General features: G+C 39.0%; 1 protein-coding gene across 1 annotated transcript in view; it reads left to right on the plus strand.

Annotated features, from left to right (window-relative positions):
• Window positions 1-22,916, plus strand: part of DERA (deoxyribose-phosphate aldolase) — a 127,445-nt gene extending 104,529 nt beyond the window's left edge. The window contains exons 7-9 of the mRNA XM_070371152.1: window positions 6,414-6,526; window positions 11,065-11,214; window positions 14,087-22,916. Of these exons, the coding sequence (XP_070227253.1) occupies window positions 6,414-6,526; window positions 11,065-11,214; window positions 14,087-14,143 (320 nt within the window). The 3' untranslated portion in view covers window positions 14,144-22,916. The remainder of the gene's footprint in view (window positions 1-6,413; window positions 6,527-11,064; window positions 11,215-14,086) is intronic.
• Window positions 22,917-27,153: the final 4,237 nt, after the last annotated feature.

The raw sequence follows: 27,153 nt of genomic DNA on the forward strand, positions 1-27,153 counted from the left end.
CAAGACATTCTCAAAGGAAGTTTTTGAAATTTCTTTTTAATTAAATGAAAGTTAAAGTACAACTCATCAAAATTTGTAAAGTGTTGCAAAAGCAGAGCTTAGAAGGAAATTTTTAACTGCATGTGTTAGAGAGAAGAATGATCAAAAATCAATAATCTCAGCTTCTACCTTAGGACATACAAAGAGAAAGAACAACAATTTAAGCCTAAGGCAAGCAGAACAACAGAAATAAAATTTAGAACAGAAATGAAATTGAAAACAAAAACAATATAGAAAATTTGAAAATCCCAAAAGCTGGTACTTTGAAAAGATCAATCAAATTGATAAAACTCTAGTTAGAATAACCAAGAATCAAAGAGAGAATGCTAATATCAGAAACAAGAGATCATTACTATTCCTATCATCATTAAAAAAAATAATGAAAGAATAGTATGAAGAACTCTTTGCCACAGTTTGATAATACAGATGGCTTAGATCAATTTCTTGAAAGATATAAATAACCAAAACTCACACTGAGAGAAATAGTCTGAATAGACCTATGGCTATTAATGATGTCATTTTAATTTTATTTTATAAAATATTTTAATGATAGTATATAATGACAAATTTGCTTCTTTAATAATATAATATTTGATAATTTAATAATAATATATTTGATACTTTAATAAATTATTGAATAAATATTAAGCAAATTATTAAAGAAAATGTTTAAAACCTTCCAAAAAGGAAAGCACTAGCTTTTGATGGTTTAACTGATGAGTTGTACAAAACATTTAAGGAAGAAAATAATACTAGTTCTCCACAATCTCTTCTAGAAAGTAAAAGAGAGAGCACTCACTCTATAAGACTATCATTACCCAAATATCAGTTATGAGAAAGGAAAGCAATAGATGAATATTAACATCACTCATGAACATAGATGTGAAAGTTGTCCACAACGTAGTAGCAAAAATGAGTCCAATATATAAAAAGAATAATATACCACAGCCAACTGGGATTTACTCCAGGTGTGCAAGACTGATTCAATGTAATATAATCTACCATATCAATAAGCTAAAAAAGAAAAAAAATGTGTGCTAATATCAATTGGTACAATGAAAACATTTGATATATTCCAACACCTAATCCTAAGAAAATCTCTCAGCAAATTAGGAATAGAGAGGAACCCCCTCAGCTTGATAAAACATATCTACAAACAAACTTCAGCTAATATGCTGAGAAACTGGATGCTTTTTCCTTAAGACCCTTCTAAGAACAGGGATGGGTGTTCTTTCTCAGCATTCCTACTCAACATCTTACTGTAAGTCCTAGTTGGTGCAATAAGGCAAGAAAAGGAAAATCAATGTATAAAGATTGGAAAGTGTGGTAGGCTGATAAAGGCTCCCCCAAATAGATTTACATCCTCATCCCCAGAACCTGTGAACATTACCTTTTTTTTGGTGGGGAGAGCCTTTGCAGATGTGTTTAAATTAAGGATTTTGAAATAACATTACTATTCCGGCTTATCCAAGTGGGCTGAAAATGTCATCCTATATACTCTGGGTTGGGAAGATCCCCCGTAGTAGAAAATGGCAACCCACTCCAGTATTCTTGCGTGGAAAATTCCACAGACAGAAGAGCCTGCTGGGCTATGGACCACAGGGTTGCAGAGAGCCAGACACAACTGAGCACTCATGCACACGCATGCCCTTATAAGCGAAAGGCAAAGTAGTATTAAGCTTACATACAGAAGGGAAGGTAATATGCAGATGGACACAGAGCTTGGAGTAATGCAGGCAAGGAATGCTGGAAGCTATAAGAAGTCAAAGAGGCAAGGAAGATGTTCTCTTGAGAGCCTCCACAGGGAAGACAGCCCTGCTGACTCCTTGATTTTGGACTTCTGGCCTCCATAACATTGAGAATAAATTTTGGTTGCTTTGAGCCACCTAGTTTGTTATAATTTGTTATAACAATCACAAGAAATTAATACAAGAAGAAAGGTATAAAAACTGTCTCTCTGTGTAGATGACATGACTGTTTATGGAGAAAATCCCTCCAAAACAACAGAAGCTACTAAGTGAGTTTACCAAGGTTGCATGATATAAGTTTAATATACAAAGGTCTGTTTCTTTCCTATTTACTGTAATGGACAATTAGAATTTGAAATTTAAGAAAAACTGATTACAATAGTAACCCATAATTGAAATAGGTGTAATCTAATCTAACAACATATGCCCATGATTATATGCATACTTGTTAGATTGCCAAAAATTGACACCAATCACTCATGAAGATACAGAGCAACAGGAACTCTTATTCATTATTGTTGGGAATGAAAAATGGTATAACTACTTTGCAGGAAAATTTGGCAGTTTTTTCCAAGGCTAAATATGGTCTTACTGTAAAATCTAGCAATTACTCTCGTTATTTACTCAACTGATTTGAAAATTGCTTATGTGCACACAAAGACCTGTATATGAATGTTTATAGCAACTTTACTCATAATTGCCAAAAGTGAAAACAACTAAGATATCCTTGGATAGATGAATGGATTGATGAATGGATAAACAAATGGTGGAACAACCATGCAATAGAATACTATTCATCAATAAAAAGAAGTGAACTATGAAGCCAGAATCTACAACAATAGGAAGTGATTATTAATATGTACCCTTGATAGCCTCTCTTCTGAGATGAAGAATTTAGATGATATCCAATACTGGTTTTTTAAAAATAATTTTATTTATTTATTTTTGGCTCTGCTGGGTCTTCATTGCTATGCATGCTTTTCTCTAGTTGCAGAGAGTGCGGGGCTGCTCTTTATTGTAGTTTTTGGGCGTCTCATTGCAGTGGCTTCATAGGCTCTAGGGCGTGCAGAGGAGAAGGCACTCCACTCCAGTGTTCTTGCCTGGAGAATCCCAGGGACGGTGGAGCCTGGTGGGCTGCCGTCTATGGGGTCGCACAGAGTCAGACACGACTGAAGCGACTTAGCAGCAGCAGCAGCAGCAGGGCGTGCAGGCTTCAGTAGTTGCTGTTCCTGGGCTTGAGAGCACAGTCTCAATAATTGTGATGCCTGGGCTTAGTTGCTCCTCAGCATGTGAGATCTTCCTGGAACAGGTATTGAACCTGTGTCTCCTGCACTGGCAGGTGGATTCTTAACCACTGAGCCACCAGGGAAGCCTTGTATCCAATATGGTACCCAAAGCCTTCTAGTGAATCAGAAGACACTGACACCTATTAGGAAAACACATCTTGGTATCAGTGTGAATCTTTGCTGATGTTCTTTTACATGTATTTTCTGGCTTTCATTTCTTTTCTCTGCTTGTTATTTCTGATATTGTAGGGGCCAGGTATTGGTTCTCTAGTCCCATTCATTCATTCATCCATCAACTTAGTACATGCCTACTTCAGGGCCTTTGCACTTGCCGTTTCCCTCCTTGTGATGCTCTTTTCAAAGATTCCTTTCATCTGTCTCTGGATTTCACTCATCAGAAATACTTTTATGATGACTGTTTAATTACAGCTGTCTCTCCCCACCTCCATCACTTTCTTGTTCATTACATTGCATTACTTTTCTTCATCGCACTTACCTCCACCTGGCCTTCATTCATTCATTCAGTCAGTTCAGTCACTCAGTCATGTCCGACTCTTTGCAACCCCATGGACTGCAGCACGCCAGGCCTCCCTGTCCATCACCAACTCCCGGAGTTTACTCAGACTCATGTCCATTGAGTCAGTGATGCCATCCAACTGTCTCATGCTCTGTCGTCCCCTTCTCCTGCCTTCAATCTTTCCCAGGATCAGGGTCTTTTCAAATGAGTCAGTTCTTCGCATCAGGTGGCCTTCATTATGTGTTTATTTATTTATTGTCTTTTTCTTCTCGAGAATCTAGTCACAAGGGCAGGAACTTTGTGTACCGGTCTGTTCCCAGCATGTAGGACAGAATGCAGCCCATAATAAGCTCCCAGTAAATACTTCTTGATTAATGTGGGCATGAAAGGCGCATCTCCATTTCTTCCAGTGGGCCTTCAGGTCCAACGGAAAGAAAGTTTCTGATGACCTGATTGGGTAGATCAGAATTCTCATAGTTCTTACACAGATTGCAGCCCTACCTAGGTCCCTGCTCCATTTTGGTTTGTATAACATTGATAATTTTCAGAATCCTTTCATAGAGACTGTCTCTTTTGATTACTTTTATAACACTATGAGGCAAGTAAGGATTTCCAGACATATTTTATAAATGAGAAAGGTGAGGTGATGGAATTTGCAAGGTAAATGTCAGCCAGAGCTAGAAACCAGATTTCCTGACTTCTGGCTTATCAAGTGATTACACGGGATTTATGCTGCATCTCCACCTGCTCCTTGAATGTACGCTTTTGAGGGAAACAGCTTGAATGATTTGTGTTTATATTTTCTGCTGTGCCTTTCATATTGTACTTACTCAAGGTGTGTCGATTTGAACTTCTCTATCCACAGAGTCTTCCTGGAAGTGTCTTGTTCCCTTGAAACTAGAGGGGGAAGTTTTGACCACTTCTTTCTTCTACTTCTTTTGACCACTTGATGGACCTTGGGAGAATCTCAGAGATTAGTCGATTACAAATGATTTCACAGATTCCGTGGGCGTGGGCCATAAATTGCCCAGGAATCATCTGGGAATCTAATTTCTATTCAGATTATAATTTAATTGGTTCAGTGTAGGATCCGAAGGTCTGTGTTTTTAACAAGCTCTCTGGTAGTGACTGTGATGCTGAGCTGTGGTCCACAGAACAGTTTGAGGGTAGATTACCACATGGAGGATGGACCCTGTGTCTGACTGTGTGACCCTCATTAAGTTTTTTGGAGGCACTGTAGCAAATGGGTTAAATTCTATTGCTTTCGTTAGAATTCTTCCTCCCTCACTTACTGTTTGACCTCAAGCAAGTTACTTTCCTTTCAGTTCAGTTCAGTCGCTCAGTTGTGTCCAACTCTGTGACCCCATGGACTGCAGCATGCCAGACCTCCCTGTCCGTCACCAATTCCCAAAGATTACTCAAACTCATGTCCACTGAATCAGTGATGCCATCCAACCATCTCATCCTCTGTCGTCCCCTTCTCCTCCCGCCTTCAATCTTTCCCAGCATCAGTTCTTTGCATCAGGTGGCTAGAGTATTGGAATTTCAGCTTCAGCTTCAGTCCTTCCAATGAATATTCAGAACTGATTTCCTTTAGGATGGACTGATTGGATCTCCTTGCAGTCCAAGGGACTCTCAAGAGTCTTCTGCAACACCACAGATCAAAAGCATCAGTTCTTTGGCGCTCAGCTTTCTTTATAGTCCAACTCTCACATCCATACATAACTACTGGAAAAACCATAGCCTTGACTAGATGGACCTTTGTTGGCAAAGTCATGTCTCTGCTTTTTAATATGCTGTCTAGGTTGGTCGTAACTTTTCTTCCAAGGAGTAAGCGTCTTTTAATTTCATGGCTGTAGTCACCATTTCCTCCTTAAAAATAGGGATCATATTAGTACTTAATGCATACAGTTATTGTGAGGATTGAGTCAATACTTGTAAATCACTAGAATAGTGCATAGTACCCAGTGACTCTTAACTATTACTCTCCTTTCTTTGTCTCCTTGTGCTATTTTGTTAAATTACATCATTAGGTTGAAGATATGTTTGAAAGACAGAAAGTTGTTTAAAATATTTGCAAGTTGAAAATATGTGGTGTCTTTCTTGAAAGTCACAGTCTAGTTGGAAGACAGCTTTTGTTAAGAAACAATGCAGCAGACATCAGCTAGTGATGATTCTCCTTGTATTGTCACATCTGTACTGTGCACTTTCTACCGCACATAAGAAGATGAGGGGAAAATGAGTAAGCCCTCCAGTTTTGTAGTAGTGTGATGCTAAGCATAGGGCAAAAAATTGTTTCTATTTCTCTCAGTTTTCCATTAAATAAACCAACTTGGTTTTAGTTGATGATATGGAAATGTAGACACAAGAGCCCCAGGGTCTGGAAGAATCCATTTGATGCCTAATTTAATTAATTTTATAGTAAGAGGAACTTGGGAGACTCAGGAGACATGGGTTAGATCCCTGGGTCAGGAAGATCTCCTGGAGCAGGAAATGGCAACCCACTCCAGTATTCTTGCCTGGAGAAACGCATGGACAGAGAAGCCTGGTGGGCTATGGTCCATGGGGTCACAAAGAGTCAGACGTGACTTAGCGACTGAGCATACACACAAAGTAGGAGGAAAAAAATATATGGACAGAATGACTTTAAAGAGAGATTTGGTTTTAGTTTTTCAAATAATTGATGAAAAATAAATTCCTCAGGGGAAAAAAAGGTACATGACTTGCTCCTTCCACTGACTCAAAAGTGAAAAAAAAATTAAGTGTTTTAATTAATAAATTTAAAAAATTGATATGGAGTTTTTCTTCCTCTTTTTTTTTAAGGATCAGATTTTATTAAGACCTCTACGGGAAAAGAAACAGTAAATGCTACCTTTCCAGTAGCTATAGTTATGCTTCGGGCCATTAGAGATTTCTTCTGGAAAACTGGAAACAAGGTATTTTATTGCCTGCAAATCTTTCTTCCTTCTGAGTAAAGATGATGTTATTTATAATACTAGTCACAGCCACTATAGTGTCTTTATATGCAGATGCTGTGAATGCATTCCCTTTATTAAGATAAATGTTTAATTTACCTTTCATGACAAAAGAATACATTCACGGGGAAAGAATGTGTGATTCATAGAAAAGTGAGGGTGAGTGAGGGAGTTGGTAGGTGTGATCAAGATGTAAACTCACTTTACATCCTTTTATTAACCGAAGACAATGTTATCACTGACAGGAGATTCCTAAATGGGTTCTTTAACGAACTAATTCTGCCACAACACAGAGGCTTTCTGCTAAGGCGTTGGCCGGCGAAAACAGGTTAATGCAGAAATTAAACTTCCTTGAGGAATGGAAAGAATTGCAGAGTAACATTTATTGAATGATAAGCTGTGGTGGCGATATGAAAAGTATGCAATATAATGGGAAATAATCTTTTCCTGTCATTATTGAAGGACACACATAAATTGGTTTTTCTGTTGGGAAACCCCCGGTCCAGAAAAACTTATTACTTTTAATAATATGAGGTGAAGAGAAAATTCTCGAGGAGATGAACTTATTAAACAAAATAATGAAATGCTGTGAAACAGCAGGGAAAAGGTAGCTAGACGTTATATAGCTCTTGAATTAAATATCCATTTTTGCGTTTTATGGCAGTCAGATGTGCTCTTTGGAAGACTGTTAAGCTGAGGAGGGTATATGCTCGCTTTTGTCAGCTTTTCGAAAAATAATACATATTTTTTGAAACATATGAATTTAAAAGGAAAAAATGCGTATGAGGTGTTTTTTTTTAAAAATGAGTTTGGATTTTCCTTTTCACTTCAAGTTGCTTGTTTAGCTGCAAATTATCTCAAAGGATTACTTTTTTTTTTTTACATCATGGGAGAGAAAGGTAATTTTTTTTAAAATGAGACTTTGCCTTCACGAAAGGCATCTTTTAAAACCAATCTCTTGATGTCTGCTGAATAGAAACCAAAAAAAGAACTTTAATCCTTTGCCAGCTGGGATGTGATGACTTTATATGTGACTGTATTTCAGTTTATTTTGGAATCGGAGACCTTTCTTAGAAAGTACCTAGGTTTAAGGGGAGATGAACTCCTTCCAGAATTTTTCCTTCAGAATACCTTTATATCTTAAAAGTGTACAAATAGGATAAATATCTACTGTGACCGACATAGGAAAGTTGACTTAACTTGAGTAACCTCTACTTGGTAGCCTTTTTGCAATGATCCGAATTTAAAAACAATTTTTTTTTTTAAAGAAAGTCTGTAAATATGAGAACTCTAGCTTCGGGACCCTCAAATGAGATCACCACCATTCACTAGACCTGGGGTTACTCTCAGCCAAAAAACATTCCAATAGATGCAAAGTTTTTTTTTTTTTTTTAAGAATTTTTTGATGTGGGCCATTTTTAAAAAGTCTGTATTGAATTTGTTGCAATATTGCTTCTGTTTTGTTTTGATTTTTTTTGGCTGTGAGGCATATGGAATCTTAGCTCCCTCACCAGGGATTGAACCCTCAGCTCCTACATCAAAAGGCAAAATCTTAACCACTGGACTGCCAGGGATGTACTGATGTGAAGTTTTTTATACTTCAAATGCCTGGGCCCTCACCCCTGGCAGCCCTGGGTCAGGGACAGTCCTCAGGCATCTCTACGTTCATAAACTCTGTGATGGTGTTTAGTTACTCAGGTGATCTGACTCTTTGCAACCCCATGGACTGTATCCCACCAGGCTCCTCTGTCTGTGGGATTTCCCAGGCAAGAATACTGAAGTGGGGTGCCATTTCCTTTTCCAGGTGATCTTCCTGGTCCAGAGATTGAACCCGTGTCTCCTGCACTGGCAGGTGGATTTTTTACCATCGAGCTACACAGAGAAGCCCTCGTATGCTCCACAGTTGGGGCTAAAATTCTCCACTGGGCACCCAGTCCTGTATTGTTTTTAACAAGCATTCATTGACTCACTCATTGAGCCATTATCTTAAAAGTGAACACGTCCCTTCCTGAAAGAACACTTACACAAGAATTTTTCAATAAAAATTTTACCTGTTCAATGATCTAGATCAGGGTAGAAAGGGAGGAACAGTTTGCTGTCTCTCATGATTTTCTTTTTAACTCTATTGCCCCTTTCCTTAGCTGATAAAAGTTCATCCTGGTTTTACTGAGAAGCAGGTAGAAGTCAGTTCATATTCATCTGGATCACATTTGACTTCACAAAGAAAGGACCCATGTGTGTAGCTGCAAATCAGGGGCATTTTCTCCTAGTGTTGAAAAGTGTTGCCAAGCTGTCCAGGCAGCCCTTAGACGTGAAGCTTCCACATCATTGATTTAAGGGCTGTTTTAAAATGTAATAGGTTGCCTTCCAGACCATGATTAGTGTCACTCTTGAGAAGCAGAGATTTGATATTTTATAACCGATTTCATTGCAGATTTATGTTTTCCATATTCTCTCCCTTAAAAAAAGACAGGATAAACTTACGCTAGAAACTCTGTTTCAAAGCATTGCCAAATAGACTTGCTGATACAACAGAATTATATAGAAAAATCTGTGTGCAGTACTGCCTAATTGACAGAAAATGCTCCTATGATTAACATGTATGCTAATATCAGCTCACTGATTTTTTTTTCTTTTTGCCTTATCTCAATAAATAGCTTCCCTCCACTTACCTCTCCCACCCTCACCTCCCCTTACTCTTACAAGGTCACCTGGGCTCCAGAGTGATAGGCAGATGTAGTTAGAATCTGTGTGTGGCTGTTGCTTAGCTGTGTGACATGTGACCGAGGCAGGGAAACTTAGGGGACTTCTGCCGATGTTCCCGTGAGGACTGACGAGGTCTGAACTAAACCAGTGGAACCGGTTTAGAACAGTTGAGAGGAAAGTGGGTGTGTGTATGGAGAGTTGAGAGGAAAGCGTTTGTGTGTATGGAGAGTTGAGAGGAAAGCGTGTGTGTGTATGGAGAGGGATTCAGAGGGTGGGCTTGGTGAGACTTGACTGTTGGTCGTTGGATGTGGTGTGGTGAGGAAAATGGGGGAGGCCGGTTTAGCTAGAAGTTTCTAGCTTGGGTTTATTGACCTCAAGCAAGTAGACTGCCAGCTATTTCTCCAGCAAAGATGGATTTACTGGGGATCAGTGAACATGGCGAGCCACATGCAACTCCCTGCAGGGCAAGGGAAGAAGAATGCTTGAGAGGAAAAGGATGATGGGAGGTATAGTAAACAAGGAGTCTGGGACTATTCACAGACTGAGTCCTTACCAGGAAAGAAGAGTCTCTCTTCTTCCTGTTATCCGGGAGTAAGCGCCTGCAACTCTATTAAATTGAGGTTTCCTTTTCTTTCTTTTTAAAAAAAATTTATTTGGCTGCATTAGGTCTTAGTCTCAGCATAGGGCAACTTTCCTTGTGGCGAATGGGCTCAGTAGTTGCAGAAACACAGGATGTGGGGTCTTAGGATGAGGGATCAAAACCATGTCCCCTGCTTTAGAGGGCAGATTTTTAATGACAGGACCACCAGGGAAGTCCCTAATTGAGGTTTCTGTTTATTCATTTTTTTTATAGGCTGATAATGGACCATATACTTATTGTGTCCCTTCTCTGGCATTCTGTTAGCAACAACCACCCCTCTGACATTCCCCCTCACTGGTGCTCCCCAGCAGAGCAGCCAAACTCTTGAGTGGTCAAATGTGTGAGCTTCAGTCCTTGGGCTTTGGGTATTTACTCTATCGGATAGTCAACTTCTTAGAAGAGTATTTCTAGAAAAGCAGGTTTTACTGTATATAGGACACATCTGTCCTGTTCTAATGGACTCAGGGACATCATTTGTAAACATCAGATACTGGCTGAATTGCACTATTGGTGGTCACCTGCAGAGACTGCTGAAGTATGAAGGGCCCCTACACTGTCTTTCTCTCCTGTGCTTATTTAGCTGTTTGGCTGTTTTATGCAGCTCGGTCTACTGACAACTTAAAAGTCCCTGTAGTTAAGTTGATTAAAATAACTGTCACCTGTCCTTGGTGGTTCCGTGGTTTGGTTAGTACAGCCTCACTGATTCTTCTCATTTTAAACCCATGAATGTATCTTTTGCAGCTCAGATTGAAGGGCCAAAAGGTGTACATTCCCCTGGCCTCCTGATAGAAATGGAGAATGAACGGGCTCTTGTGTTATGTTTTCCTGTTTATTGACACCTCTCTTGTTTATCCCAGGTTCACAGCTACAGTCTAGATGGTTAAGGCTTATGACTTTCCAGCAAGTGAAATGTTAATGAGGGTTATTAACTCTCATTAGTGTCTCCTTGGAAGCAGTGACATTCTTCCCATTAATCTTGGAAAAGTCATTTTCCTGTGAATGGGCTTGAGTCAGTGCTCTGAGTGCTGGGGGAAGTGAAATAGGCTTTAGAAAAGAGAGAGAGGATGGAGACCCAGTATTAATGCAAGACCAGTTTTTAAAGCAACACAGTAACAATACTAAGCATTTTTCTCTTTCCCTTGTCCTCTTTCAGGTAGGCTTTAAACCGGCCGGAGGCATCCGCAGTGCGAAGGACTCCCTTGTGTGGCTCTCTCTCATAAAGGAGGAGCTGGGAGACGAGTGGATGAAGCCTGAACTCTTTCGAATAGGTGCCAGCACTCTACTTGCCGACATTGAGAGGCAGGTGAGGAGCAGCAGCCCGCTGTCCTTGGAACACCTGACAAATATTTTTAAGAAAGAAATAAAAAGTCACTTGTTTAAAGAGGACTTACAGATGGACAATGCACAAATGGAAAGGTGCTCAACATCACTAATCATTAGAGAAATGAGATCAAAGCTACAGCGAGGTATCTTGTCACACTGGTCAGAATCAGTTCAGTTCAGTTCAGTCGTTCAGTTGTGTCCGACTTCTTGCGACCCCATGGACTGCAGCCCGCCAGGCCTCTCTGTCTGTCACCAACTCCCAGAGTTTACTCAAACTCCTGTCCATAGAGTTGGTGGTGCCATCCAACCATCTCATCCTCTATCGTCCCCTTCTCCTCCCGCCTTCAGTCTTTCCCAGCATCAGGATCTTTTCAAATGAGTCAGTTCTTCGCATCAGGTGGCCAAAGTATTGGAGTTTCAGCTTCAACATCAGTCCTTCCAATGAATATTCAATACTGATTTCCTTTAGGATGGACTGGTTGGATCTCCTTGCAGTCCAAGGGACTCTCAAGAGTCTTTTCCAACACCACAGATCAAAAGCATCAGTTCATTGGCTCTCATCTTTCTTTATAGTCCAACTCTCATATCTATACACGACTACTGGAAAAACCATAACTTTGACTAGATGGACCTTTGTTGGCAAAGTAATGTCTCTAATATGCTATCTAGATTGGTCATAACTTTCCTTCCAAGGAGTAAGCGTCTTTTAATTTCATGGCTGCAGTCACTATTTGCAGTGATTTTGGAGCCCAGAAAAATAAAGTCTGCCACTGTTTCCACTGTTTCCCCATATATTTGCCATGAAGTGATGGGACCAGATGTTATTATCTTAGTTTTCTGAATGTTGAGCTTTTAAGCCAACTTTTTGACTCTCCTCTTTCACTTTCATCAAGAGGCTTTTTAGTTCTTCTTCACTTTCTGCTATAAGGGTGGTGTCATTTGCGTATATGAGGTTATTGATATTTCTCCCAGCAATCTTGATTCTAGCTTGTGTTTCTTCCAGTCCAGCGTTTCTCATGATGTACTCTGCATTTAAGTTAAATAAGCAGGATGACAATATACAGCCTTGACATACTCCTTTTCCTATTTGGAACCAGTCTGTTGTTCCATGTCCAGTTCTAACTGTTGCTTCCTGACCTGCATACAGATTTCTCAAGAGGCAGATCAGGTGGTCTGGTATTCCCATCTCTTTCAGAATTTTTCACAATTTGTAGTGATCCACACAGTCAAAGGCTTTGGCATAGTCAATAAAGCAGAAATAGATGTTTTTCTGGAGCTCTCTTGCTTTTTTAGTGATCCAGCAGATGTTGGCAATTTGATCTCTGGTTCCTCTGCCTTTTCTAAAACCAATTTGAACATCTGGAAGTTCACGATTCATGTATTGCTGAAGCCTGGCTTGGAGAATTTTGAGCATTACTTTACTGGCGTGTGGGAAGAGTGCAATTGTGCGGTAGTTTGAGCATTCTTTGGCATTGCCTTTCTTTGGGACTGGAATGAAAAGTGACCTTTTCCAGTCCTGTGGCCACTGCTGCGTTTTCCAAATGTGCTGGCATATTGAATGCAGCGCTTTGACAGCATCATCTTTTAGGATTTGAAATAGTTTAACTGGAATTCCATCACCTCCACTAGCTTTGTTCAGTGTGATGCTTCTTAAGGCCCACTTGACTTCACATTCCAGGATATCTGGCTCTAGGTGAGTGATCACACCATTGTGATTATCTGGGTCATGAAGATCTTTTTTGTATAGTTCTTCTGTGTATTCTTGCCATTATCAAAAGTGGCCATCATCAAAAAATCTACAAATAAATGCTGGAGAGGGTGTGGAGTAAAGGGAACCCTGCTACACTGTTGGAGGGAATGTAAATTTGTATAGCCGCTGTGGAAAACACTGTGGAGGTTCCTTAAAAAAAGTGAAAATAGAGCTACCATATTGTCTAACAATCCCACTCCTGGGCATTATATCCAGAGAAAACACTCATTTAAAAACATACGTGCACACTGATGTTCATAGCAGCCCTATTTACAGTAGCCAGGTCATGGAAGTAACCTAAATGTCCATTGACAGAGGAATGGACAAAGAAGACATGTGTGTGTGTGTGTGTGTGTATTTAATATGCAATAGAATCTTACTCAGCCATTAAAAAAGCATGAAATAATGCTATTTGAAGCAATGTGCATCTACTGGGAAATTATTATACTTGGTGAAGTAGGTCAGATAGAGAAGGACAAATATTTTATGAAATCACTTATATGTGGAATCTAAGAAAATAGTATAAATGAACCTATTTACAAAACAGAAATAGTCTTACAACTTAGAAAACAAACTTTTTAGTTTCTAAAGGGGAAAGGGGAGGGGGAGGAGGGGGTAACGTACAAGTTTGAGATTAACAGATACAAACTACTTTCCATGAAATGGATTAGAAACTAGGATTTACTGTATAGCACAGGGAACTGTATTCAATATCTTGTAATAACCTAAAATGGAAAATAATCTGAAGAATATATTTGTGTGTGTGTGTGTGTGTGTGTGTATATATATATGTCACTTTGCTGTATGCCTGAAGCTAACACACCATTGTAAGTCAACTTCAATTTTTCTTTTTTAAAAAGGCATTTATTGGACTGTGAGAACAAAGAGATGAAAACTCAGTTCATTGACCTCATCATACCCCACCTGCCTTCTTCCAAGCAAACTTCCACCTAAAGTAAAGTTGGAAGGAGATTCTGCTGAAGTACATAACAGTGGGGCTTCATAATGAAATATTAACTAAAATCATTATGTAATAGTGTCATTATTAATTGATATGAATAGGAATATAATAACTGATGACTAAACTCTGCTTTCCCTACAGATTTACCATCACGTGACTGGAAGATACGCAGCCTACCATGACCTCCCCATGTCTTAGATCATCAACAAATTCCAAAAACGTCCTTTGCAACAATGTGTAAAAATTATCTTTCTATGTGATTGCTAAAATTATTTAATGAAAAAATGGGGGGATAGATAACTTCCCCCCTGCCCTTAAAATTTCCATTGAATTTCGCTTAAAGAATGAATGGAAAAAAAACCAACTAATCTACACATGGTCCCCATTTAAGGCATATCTGAAATGATCTGAATTACTATATCTCCAGGGTTAATTTTGCAAAGGTTTTCTCTTAAAGAACTCTGAGTAAAATGTTAATGATAGCTTTGATAATGTTAAATTCTAAGGGAGCAAATATTGACTTGCCCAAGAACCACTATGTGGCAAAAGAAAATGAAGCACCCCGAACTTCCCTTGCTCTTCCAAACTACTTCAGGACTAATTTCCTAATCACTCAGCACGAATTTCCTGCCATGATAATTTGTCTTTAATTTTCACAACAGAAATGCTCTTTTACTAATTGTTTTGCTAATGAAATATCTGTCATTTTATATGAAACTATGGATATCATTGAATATTTTTAATGAAAACATTCCTATCGTTTATTAAAAAAACTTTAAATTGTAGTAATACGTAGGGAAAAGTTAATCTATTAAACTTAAAAAGAGATTTTATCCATGACTTTCTAAGTCTCTCTAGTACAGTCCTTGTGTCTTTGTCTAGATAGAGCACCTGTGTACATTATTAACAAGTACCACTTACGTCTTATACTCTGAAACTTTTTCCTGGGAGGGTGAACAGGAAAGAAACAGCAGACCCTAACATAGTACTTAGTATGTGTGAAGCTCTTTATGTATATCAATTTACTTTAGCCTTTATTTAATCTCTTGGTATAGTAAGGTTAATATAGTAAGGTTTTGAATCCTCACAACAGTCAGTATTGATGCTATCATCCTTTTATGCAGATTAGGGACTGAGGAACAGAGAGCTTAAGCAACTTGCCAAAGGTCACAGAGCTCAGAATTAGCAGAGGCAGGAATCAATCCCAGGGAGACAGTATGGCTCCTGAGTCTGTGCTGTCACCGCAGGTACGTAAAACTGTCCCCTGGCACTCAGAGACGCATAGCCAGAGCCCCCAGTCAGCTGTGGGGAACAGTAATCTGCTTTGGGGGCTACTGGTTCGTTTACTCATTGTCTCTCTCAGCGCCCCTCCTCCCACCTTTGTAGAAATTAAGTTTTCTTAAATGGTGATTTTCATGGAGAGCATCTTTTTTTCCTCCCTAAACAAGTCTCCAGCTACTCATAAGTGGAGAACACTGGACTGGGAATCGGTTTTGGTTTTGTCTTTTCATTTGCTGAATTCTAAGCCCGCCTCTTCCTCTTTCTAGCTTTGTGACCTTAGTCCTGTCTGTTCACATGCCTGAGCCTCAGTTTCTTCATCTGTAAGGTTAAAGGAGTTGGTGCAGGTGATACCAAGATTTGTTCAGACCTCAAATTATATTACCCTAAAGATAATGATAACAGGTCTAAAATAATGGTTTATGGCTATAAAGAGAAAACACTTCTGTAGCAACTTAAATTAGAATTTGCCTCTCAGAAGTCAATTAGGCACGTCACTCAAAGCACTTCTCCAACTGTGAATGACATGATGAAAAATTAGAGTGGAGAAGAAATTCTGCTTTCCCCCACAGCTTGGCAGAGAGCAAACTTTTGACTTATGCCTCTGGATGTGGTCAGTGGCTCTGAATACCATTTCTACCATCATAACATGCTGGTCCACATGCCCACCAGCACAATGGCCATTCACCTTTGGAGAAGAAACTTTGCAGAAAAATAATGACATTCCCTCACCTTTGAAGCTATTCCAATTTCACAGGGGTTTTTGTTTTCCTCCCATTAAACCCAGCTGGTCATTTCAGTTGATCAAGTGAACAGGCATCATTATCTTCAATTCTAATTTATATGAGGCATCCACTGAAATTGACCTCTGCGGACAATTATAGATTCACATAGGAAATTAAGACTGGTGAGTCTCTCAAACTTATTAGAGGCTGATGAGCATGCCCTGATCTAAAGGTAAGTAATCATATATTTGGGAGGACAATTTATTCTAGGGACTGTCAGCCCCTTCATCGGGAATGTCTGCCCCTTACCTGGCTCTTGAAATCAAATGTACCACAGATGACTTCAATAGGAAAACACTAGTAAATGTGGATTGCCATGAAAACATAAGAGGAAGAGATCATTTCTGAGGCGACCGTGATTTACTGCAAGCAGATTTGTGTACTTCGGGACACAGGGAGCAGATGCTTTATACAATCAGAAGATGAGTCACTGTGTTCTGTATTTAAAGCTTGTAAGTTAATGAAAGCAACTCCTACCCCACCCTTACCCCTTCCTCTGTAAAAATTGTTGCAGTGGTTCAAGAAAGCAGAATTTAAGCCTGAAAGATATTTTTAAACAAACAACCCATCATATCACTTAGGGGCTTAAGAAGACTTTAGAGAATATCTAGTTCTATGTTTTCAAAAACTCCAAGTGGGAAAGTCAGTATTACAAGATGATGTAGAAAATCAGAACTGAGCCCAGAACCTATTAATAGATCTACCTCACACCACGAGATACTTTACAAGATGTAGCCAGGGCTTTGGAATGAAATGTGTCTTACTTGTTCATACACTCTGCCATACCAAATGATTATGTTTGTCCTCATATGAGTGTCAGACTTTTGAAAGATTCACATTTGTCTCTAGTCATCTAAATGGTGTTGTAGAGAAGACCAACTCTCTAAATCTAAACCAAGTGATAGTGTGGTTATTTTTCTCTTTAAAAATATTTTGACATGGACCATTTTAAAGTCTTCATTGAATTTGCTACCGTGTTGCTTCTGTTTTGTGTTTTAGTTTTTTGTCTGTGAAGCACGTGGAGTCTTAGCCTCCCAACCAGGTATCGAACCCACATCCCCTGCATTGGAAAGTGAAGTCTTTAACCACTGGACCACCAGGGAAGTCCCTAGTGTGGCTTGTTTAATCTGTTAGACTTTCAGAATTTTGAGTGATCTCAAGAATTGGTGTTTTTTTTAAAAAAAAAGAATGTTGAACATCGCTTTATTTTTGTTTGTTTTGCTTTTAAGAAAAAAAGAGGGGGCACTTGTTTAGCTTCTAGCTTGTCTGCAGATGAAGAGAAAATGACAGTGTAATCACAAAACAGATTTGTAATTATAGTATCTTTGCCTCATTCTGGAGTATTTTAGCACTAATGGGAAATTTAGGTAAATTAGTTTGCATGAACTGTAGCTTCTAAGGAGACTCGTGCAAAAGCAGAAACCGTTACAAATCTATCTGGGAGGCCATCATGACAGTAACACAATGGGAGTCCCTGTCCTGACTGAGCAGAACAGTTGCCGTGTCGTACCTATATATGTCTTAAACCAGATCTAGAGAAACCAAATCAGTTTGTTTGGAAAAGTCAAGTTACACTTCTGGTACAGACGGAAACCAGCATTAATTTTTCTTCCTAAATCAATTGATCCTTTTTGGATACAACATAAGTAGGGCCAGACTGCAGAGTTAGAAGACAGAATTTTAATAGATCCTACTTTCAAAGAAAGTGAAAAGTTATCCTGTTTGGGCACTAGGAAAAAGGTATGAGGTGAAATCCATTTCTCCATTAGTTTTCTTGATTGGGCTCAAGAGTCTCCCTTCCCAAAGGAAAATGTCTATTTTATAACCACCACCAAATGATCCTTTCCAGAAATGACCACAGGTAACATCTGGCTGATATATAAAATACGTAGTAAAAATAATCATTTTTAATTAACTAAACCCTGCTCAGGAGAGAGAGTCAGAGGAATATCCATCTGGTCAGTTCTTATTTAATAGGGCAAATGAGGATCAGAATGTTTAATCCGATATATACAGAATACTTAGTGACCTTACCATGAACTGAACTTTTTTTAGGAAGAGGAATGGGGTGAAGAGGAGGGATAAGAATATCTAGAAAGGACAAACCTAAGTTTGACTTTTTATTTTAAGAAGTACATCTCGTACTATAAAACATACGTAGAGTATGAGAAACTTAGGTTTTGTGACATTAATTTCTATAGTTCAGTGACAAGAAATGCGTTTCAATTTAATTGAACAGTCAAATGAGGTCATATTTCACTCCATAGCTTGAAAGGAATGATGAGTTTTTAAAAAGTATTAAATAAAGGTAAAAGGAACTGGGATTATTTAGCCTAAGGAGAAGACTGAAAAGTAATTGAGGTCTAACAGTCCCAGGAAAAGATTCCATATGGGATCTTAGTAACCAAGAGTCCTGGAAAGGATCATTTGGTGGTGGTTGTAAAAATATCTATTTTCCTTTGAGAAGCAAGACTCTTGAGCATGATGAGGAAAGCAAATGCAGAAATGGATTTCACCTCCTACATTTTTTCCTAGTGCTCCAAAGGGCATAACGTTTCATTTCTCCTCAGTGAAGAAGTGAGTTTGTGCTGCATGTGAAGTTAAGTTAGTTCTAGAAAAGAACTCCTTTAACGCCCTGAAATGTGTAATTGAGAAGGTACAACTTGCTATTCCATCCTCAGAATTTAATTCTCCTCTGATTGGAGTGGTTTCGTTGTGCTGCCAAAGAAGGTGGTTCTCAAACACATAGAACACGAACACCAGGAGAGTTTATAACACAGAATTCTGGACCCCACCCTGAGAATTTCCAATTCAGTATAATTTTCATTTCCAAGAAATTTTCAAGTCATGTTGATGCTCTGATCCTGGAACCCATTTTGAGAACCACTGTACTCAGCACCTAGATTCCAACGTAAATGTATCCATTCAGCAGCAGACCATCTTTATCACAAGGTGCCAGGATAAATGTGTATTTTTTACTGCTTTTCATAGCGGAGAACAAAAGGGAGAATGGAATAACATTATCTGTTAATCCTTTCACAGTAGGCAGTGAACTGGATCAAACTTTGGGCTTATAAGTAAGCTTTGGAGCCTAGCATAAACATTTTAGATGAGTGTAGAATCATCCACAAAATCTTGCAAAGGATTTCAGCAAGCCAAGATAGTAAGACTTGGTATTTGAATTTACCTCTTTAGAATGCTTTAACTTCTGGTGATTCTTGGATAATTGCACTTAAAAGCAAGATGTATTTTAACAGAATCCATTCTTTAATATTTGAAACAGATACCATGTTCTAGAAGAGGGACATTTCACAGATACTTAGCATCTTGGTGTGAAGTTACTGTGTGTAAGTGACTGGGAGCCAGTGAAAACATTAGGTTCTTGGTTTTTTTCAAGGCTAATAGGTGTTTAAAATTTGTTTTTGTTTTTCTTTTCAAATATGTGTTCTGCTGGTACTATACATAGTCAAGCATTGTTCTTAGTTGCAAATAACAGAAATCCCTCCTACCTAGCTTAAGCAGAAAATAAATTTATTTAAAAATCATACTGAGTACCTTACAGCAGTGATCCCCAACCTTTTTGGCACCAGGGAGTGATTTTGTGGAAGACAGTTTTTCCATTGGCCAGAGGTGGAGGGGATGGTTTCGGGATGATTCAAGCGCATTGCACTTATTGTGCACTTTTATTTTTAATCTAATGCCGCCGCTGATGTGACTGAAGGTACTGCTCCACTGCCCAGAGGTTGGGGACCCCTGCCTTACAGAATATCTAGGAAGACTGGATAGGCACAGAGACAGCAAGCTCTGAGTAGCACCCAGAATCTTAAGATCTGCTCCATGGGTGACTTACTCTTAGCATCTCTGGGCCCTTGAACCTAGAACCTCTGTCTTTGCCACCCCTGAAAGCTGAAATGCTCATTTATCCCAGTGGCCAAAGATGCTTTCTTGGGTGTCAAACCCCTGTGGAGTTGTGTCTGGTTGTTGGAGCCTCAGTCACATTCCTTTCCGAACTGTAAAGGAAGCTGGGCCAACAGCTTTGGTCTTTTGTGAGGAGGTGGCAAGATAGTATTCAAAAGGTGTTGGATGGTCACCAGTCATAATAGTTGTCCACAATAATGTAACAAGTTGATGCTGGAGAGATGGTATGTGGTCTTTCCTCTCAACTGTATTTTCACTTCTTTGTTTTTGTTTAGTCTCTAAATCATGTTCGACTCTTTAGCAATCCTATGGATTACCTGCCAGGCTCCTCTATCCATGGGATTTCCCAGTCAAGAATACTGCCATTTCCCTCTCCAGGGGATCTTCCCAACCCAGGGATTGAACCCAAGTCTCCTGCATTGGCAGGTGGATTCTTTACCACTGAACCACCAGGGAAGCTCCATTCATGTCTAGTCAGTCCCCAAAGCTAAACTCTGCAAAGTTGCCCCTTGTCTCTTGGGCCCATAAAACAGTCTAGAGATAGCCTATGGTATCCTTTTTATACTTTCTCACCAGCGATACATGACAGTGTTTCTTCCCCTAAATACTTAAACTTACGTTTCTTTAGGCAGCTATCTTGGAGAAGGCGATGGCACCCCACTCCAGTACTCTTGCCTGGAGGATCCTAGGACAGGGGAGCCTGGTGAGCTGCCGTCTATGGGGTCGCACAGAGTCAGACAGGACTGAAGCGACTTAGCAGCAGCAGCAGCAGGCAGCTGTCTATTGACTTCCTGCCATGAGTAATGGTAAAATTAGTGTTTTCCACTTTCTCCCAGAGTCACCTGACTCTCGATTACATAATTTTTCATTCATATTTAGATTTTGAAATGTACTTGTAGTTCTATTATATGATTTATCAGCTTCAATCATCTTTCAATCCTCTGCTCTACCAGAGGAGAAAATCATCAGGTTGACATTACTACCCACCATCTGTCCTCTTTCCCTCCAGACCTTGGCTGTATTGTTTCTACATCATTAGGTTTATAACATTTAAATTCTATTCTGTGACCGTGATCTTCAGAAATTGTCTTCATTTTAGTCCTACAGTTTAATGAGGTCAATACTTAGGACCAGTATTCCATTTATCTGTTTGCTCTTCAAAGTTTGGCTTGTAGTAGTTTCTTGGGGAAGGGCTTAGGGAGTGTTTCCTGAGGTTTGCAAGTTCAAAAATATTCATTTTCATTATGCTTTGATGACTATGTGACTGTGTACAGTTCTTAAACCATGCAGTTTATGTCCCCTAGGGCTTTGTACCACTGCTGCAACGTCTTCTGCCATTTAAACATTACTGTAGAAAGTAACATTCTGACTCAAACTTTTCGCCTTAATGCACAAGTTTGTTTGTTTTTTTCTTTCAGTTCCAATAACTTTACTAAAACAGTGTTGAATGTTTTGTGTCAAATTTTCCTGTAGTTCAGCATGCCCTCTCAGTCTGTAGGTTTATGATGTATTTCTAGAAAGTTACTTTGAAGTATATCTTTAGCTTTTTTCCTATATTGTTATGTTTTACATCTTCATCAGGATACTAAGTTACTACATGTGTTAAGACCTCTTTAATCTGTCCTGTCTTGCTACTATTTTTTTCTAATTAAATTTCTTTTTTTCTACTTTGAAGTTTCCATTTCTTCTTTTTGTTTATTTCTGACACTCTTGTTTCTTTCCATGTTTTTTGCAAAATCTGGTTGCTGCCAGTGAATTGTTTGTTTCTGGGTTCTTTCAAATCATATTTCACTTCCCATTATCTTACTGCAGCTTCCCTGAGCTCTTGTATATTTGATATGAGCTCTTTCTTTATAGATATGGTAGCTTTAGTTTGGTCTTTTTGTTTGTTTTCAAGTTTATGGCAGTATACTTGGCCCAATTTTTGTCTACTATATGGAAACATTTTTCTTGTTCTACAATGAAAGATGTATTTATCTTCCATTGTATCTATTTTTCTTTTATTTTCTTGTAGTAGCTTTGCATAGATGCTCATATTTTAATAAGATGAAGTTTTTTTCTGGACAAGCTACTGACAAGAGATTTGTGTGGGAGAGATACCATATCCAGTCTCTAGACCAGTCAGGAGTTCTTGCTATTCACAGGCACATAAGTTCCTCATGATATAAGATTGTATTTTTGAGTGAATTCTTTTGGCCTTAACTCTCCCTAGCTACCAGAGATCATTGGCTTTGAGGCGTCTCTCATTGCATTCTTGCTCTCTGACCCTGCCTTGACGACAGGCTGCTTCCTGCAAATAATGGGGGGTGCTATATGATTTTTTTTAGCTCTACCTTCCCTGCTTTTTTATGCCAAACTGGGTCCAGTAAAAACACCTGTTGCCAGTCTGTGTACTTATTCCAGTTGATCCATAGAAGTTATGGGTCTGTCTTCTTAGGGTTTGCAACTTTCTTTGATCTGCTGCCTTTGAGGTCAAGGATTTGGAATTTGTATGAATATTACATTTGAATAGAACGAGTTGTTCATTGTGTTTGGATGAATATAAATTCTGATGGACCTTGCAATCACTAGTAGAAACAGCAACTCTAAAACTGAAAGTGCTGAGAAATATGGATTGAAACTGTAGCACGGGCATCTGGCATTATTCAATATCTCACCCTTGATAAAACATCTTCCCCATCAGGATGTGCAGGAAAATAATAAATAAAACTGAACTTGGAAAGTGTCAGGCATGTAGAAGCCCTTTGTAAAGTTCTAGTTCTCTGGTACCATGATGGCACTACAAAAAAAAGTGAAAAATCACACATGTAAAAATATACTACTTTGATAATACAGATCTAATCATTGTTTGAGTATAAACATGCTTTGTACCCTTGAAACTCATCACTAAACATCATCAGAAGATTCAAAATCAGAAGCCTTGTCTCACTCCTATGACCTCCTGTAATGGCTGTTTTCTCTCATTCTTATAATAAAGTTATTACCTTGTATCTTTTAAAATTTCTCCTTTTATGGCAGGCAGATTGTGGTGGGAGGGAGAAAGAAGAGGTGGGTAGGGGTCTAGGCCAGACCCTGGATTCAACCAACTGTGGAGCAAAAATACTAAAAGAAAAAAATACCATACAGTTCCCAAAAACAAACTTAAATTTGCCCTGCCCTGGCAACTACAGGCATACCTCATTTTATTGTACTTCACTTTATTATGGTTCATAGATAGTGGATGTTTTATTTTATTTTTTTTAAATTTTTTTGCTGTACCAGGGCATTTCTTAGTTCCCTGACCAGGGACCAAATCCATGCCCCTGCAGTAGAAGCAGACAGTCTTAACCACTGGACCACCGGGGAAGTCCTGATGGTGTGTGTATTATAAATTGAAGGTTGTGCCAATCCTGTTTCAAACAAGTCTATCTGCACCATTTTTTTTTTTTAATCATGGAGAACAATTCACTCTTTGAAGATGTACAACATCAGTACTTCAATTTTCTTTTTTTTAATGTTACTTTTTTTGACATGTACATGCTGTTTTATTTTTTTACTTTTGGCTGTGCTGGGTCTCTGTTGCTGCATGTGGGCTTTCTCTGGTTGTGGAGAGTAGGGGCTACTCTCAAGTTGTGGTGTGCGGGCTTATTGCAGTGGCTTCTCTTGCTGCAGAGCACAGGCTGTAAGGCACGCAGGCTCCAGTAGTTTCAGCGTGCAGGTTCAGTAGTTGTGGCTTATGGACTCTAGAGCCCAGGCTCAGTAGCTGTGGCACATGGGCTTAGTTGCTCCAAAGTATCAGATCTTCTGGGACCAGGGATCGAACCTGTGTCCCCTGCATTGTCAAGGATATTCTTAGCCGTTGTGCCGCCCAGGAAGTCCCTGCACCATTTTTCTAACAACATTTGCTCACTTTGTGTCTCTGTGTCACATTTTGGTAATTATTGCCGTATTTCAAAGCCTCCGCTAGAAAACTATTATGACTCACTGAAGGCTTAGTTGATGGTTAGCACTGTTTAGCAATAAAGTATTTTTTAATTAAGGCAGATATGTTTTATTTTTACACATAATGCTGTTGCACACCTAACAGATTACAGTGTAGTGTAAACATAACTCACATGCATTGAGAAACCAAAAAGTGTGTGACCAATGTTACTGCAGTATTTGCTTGATGGTGGTGGTCTGAAGTGAACCCATACTATCTGAGGTATGCCTGTATTTACAGAGCACCCTGGAGAAGGGAATGGCCACCCACTGCAGTATTCTTGCCTAGAGAATTCCATGGACAGAGGAGCCTGGCAGGCTACAGTCCGTAGAGTCACAGAAGAGTCAGACAGGACTGAGCAACTTTCACTTCCTTCTTTTTTACATTGTGTTAGGTATTATAACTAATTGAGAGATGATTTAAAGTGTATGGGAGTGAACGTCCTGGTGGTACAGTGGATAAGAATCCACCTGCCAGTGCAGGGGACACAGGTTCCATCCTTGATCCAGCAAGATCCCACATGCTGCAGAGCAACTAAGCCCACTGGGCTCTAAAGCCCGTGCTTGCAACAAGAGAAGTCACCACAAGGTGAGACCCGTGCACCACAACGAAGCCCCAGTGCAGTCAATATATGCAAATAAAAGTAAAAGTACATGGGAGTGTGTATATGTTATATGCAACCACTATATCGTCTTATATAAGGGACTTGAACATCCTCGGATTTTGGTATCTGCAGTGATCTGGAAATGAGTCCCCCAAAGATGATAAGGGATAGAGCAGAACGGGCAGATCTCTTAACTGGGAGTTTTGCAAGTCTGAGACTCAAGAGTGGAGAGAAATCTGAGTCAATGAAGAGGCTCTAAATATGTCTGGTGGGTAGAGGGAGCCAGATTTTAAACTAGGAGATCACAGAATAAGAAATTGGGGTATGGTGGCTACTAGGTCAAGCAGGGATGGTCTAGGAGCAAAGTCTGGTTGGCCTGTGTATCCTCCCTTCATCAGAGTGGCACATGGCCTGGAGCTTGTAAAGTGATGTGGACAGAGCAGACTGTCTTATATTCAGTCTATCTGTCAGCATTGCCATTCTGCTCATCCCGAGTGGGAACTCTGAGCAGTAGGACTATTGCAACCAGCTTTAAATCCCTTACAATATACAACAGAGTTCCTTACAGAGAGTAGGTGCTCAGGATTTATTTGTTAAGTTAATGCAGAAAACAACTCTCTCTCTGGATAAATACAGGGAAGGTATGATTATAAGGCTGATCCACAGGATAAACAACAACAAAAAAATCAGCACCATTAGACAGACAGAACTACAGCTTTACTAGTGACTGGAATTCCAAAGTACATGCATGATACATATTTTTAGGGGAGTTTTTCATAGAGTAACCACATCTTGAGTTTAATGCATTTAAATTTTTTGGAACAATGATCCATTTTTACCAATGGCTTCTGTAATTTCAGACTTAAAAACTGGCTGGATGAGTTGCAAATGTATGAAAAATGGTTTGTGAAAGCAATTTTTAATCATTAAGTTGTTTGTTTTGATGGGTAAAAAAGCACATATCTTTTTAGAGCAATGTTTATTTCATGTTTTGAGTGGCAGGAAAAATAATTGCATGTTTGAAATCTTTGAAATATGTTTTAATGCCTTTAAAATGACTTAAGACCAAATGTGCCAAATTTACCTACTGCTTAAGCCTTTCCATGGTTGAAAGTTAGCTTTACTTTCCAAGCTTTATGGAAGTATTTAATATGTTCTTCGATTGTGTCTTTTAAACAGCAGTCAGTGTCTGTACCTGGTGGATTGGTTAGAACATTTGACACACCCGCAGCAAGATTTTGCAAAGAAGAGATAGTATAGTTTTGTAGATGCTTGATTCTACTCTAAAAAGAATGGATATGAGTATTTTTAACATAAAAGAATTATGTAAACATGTTCTTATAGTAGGATTTCATTGATAGATTTAACAGGTATCTGCCTGATATATATGCTGAGCATTAGTTTTCAAAAAAGAGTAACTGCCATTCTTATTTAAAACACTTTCATTTTAATGAGACAAGGTATTTAGAAGGATTTGGAAAAATCTATAAAATTCAGAGATCACTCTCCAGCATTTTCTGAGTGCCTAATGTATATTTTAAGTTACTGGAAATTCATGGAATTGCAGAATTCTTTGAACACATATTTGCTAATATAGACTAGTAATTGGTAGTTGATTATACACTTAATATGTTGTAGGTACCATTCTAAAGTGCTTTATATGTATTAACTCTTTAATCCTCACAACAGTCCTACAAGATAGGTACGATTATATTTATCAATTTGTAGATGAGTTAGTTGATGGAGATATAAAGAAATTAAGTGATTTGTTTTAAGGTCACACATAGAATTGGAATTTGAGACCTGTTACTCTTTGGCTCTGGGTTTCCTAGGTGGCTCAGCGGTAAAGAATCTACCTGCAATGCAGGAGATGTATGTTCGATCCCTGGGTTGGGAAGATCCCCTGGGAAAGGAAATGGCAACCCACTTCAATATTCTTGCCTGGGAAATCCTATGACAGAGGAACCTGGCAGGCTATAGTCCGTGGGATTGCAAAAGAGTCAGACACGACTTAGTGACTAAATAACAGCAAATCTTTGGCTCCAACATCTGTGTTTTTAACTATGATGATAGAGAATGTCTCAGGCACTTTAGTAAAATGTAGCCATTGTGTGATACTTCCAAGAAAAGGTAACTCACCAGAATTATAGAATTTCAGGGGATAAAAACAGACACCAAAGGTCATTTAATGTAACCATTCAGCCAATGGTAGTGCTCTCAAGCAGTGTACAGGCTGCCATGGGGATGGGGAGGAATAGCAACGCAGTGGAATCTCTGTAATGAGCTGTTCAGGGACAGAAACAGTGTCCTCCTTACAGGTTAAACATGTTATATCAGGCTTTTATTATATTTACTGCTGGGTCTTAGATCTGGGATTTGGCCCATGTTATTTCCAAATCCTTATATAATGAGCTGTGTTGCTGCAGATTTCTACCATTATAGCTACAAATTCGAAACACACAGAGGCATCCATCCAAGTATAAAATTACTAGGGAAATGGGAAGGGCAAAACAATGAATTGGTAGGTTTGAGGGGTGGTAATTACTGGTGGCACTGATGTGGCTAGATCTTGCTAGGAAATGATAGTAGTCTGGAATGATTTCAGGGGCATTGTGAAAGTCAAGAACAGATTCACGAGGGTCAAATGATGTAGACGGATTTC

The sequence above is a fragment of the Bos mutus genome, chromosome 5, assembly GCF_027580195.1.
Source record: "Bos mutus isolate GX-2022 chromosome 5, NWIPB_WYAK_1.1, whole genome shotgun sequence".
NCBI classification, from domain to species: Eukaryota; Metazoa; Chordata; class Mammalia; order Artiodactyla; family Bovidae; genus Bos; species Bos mutus.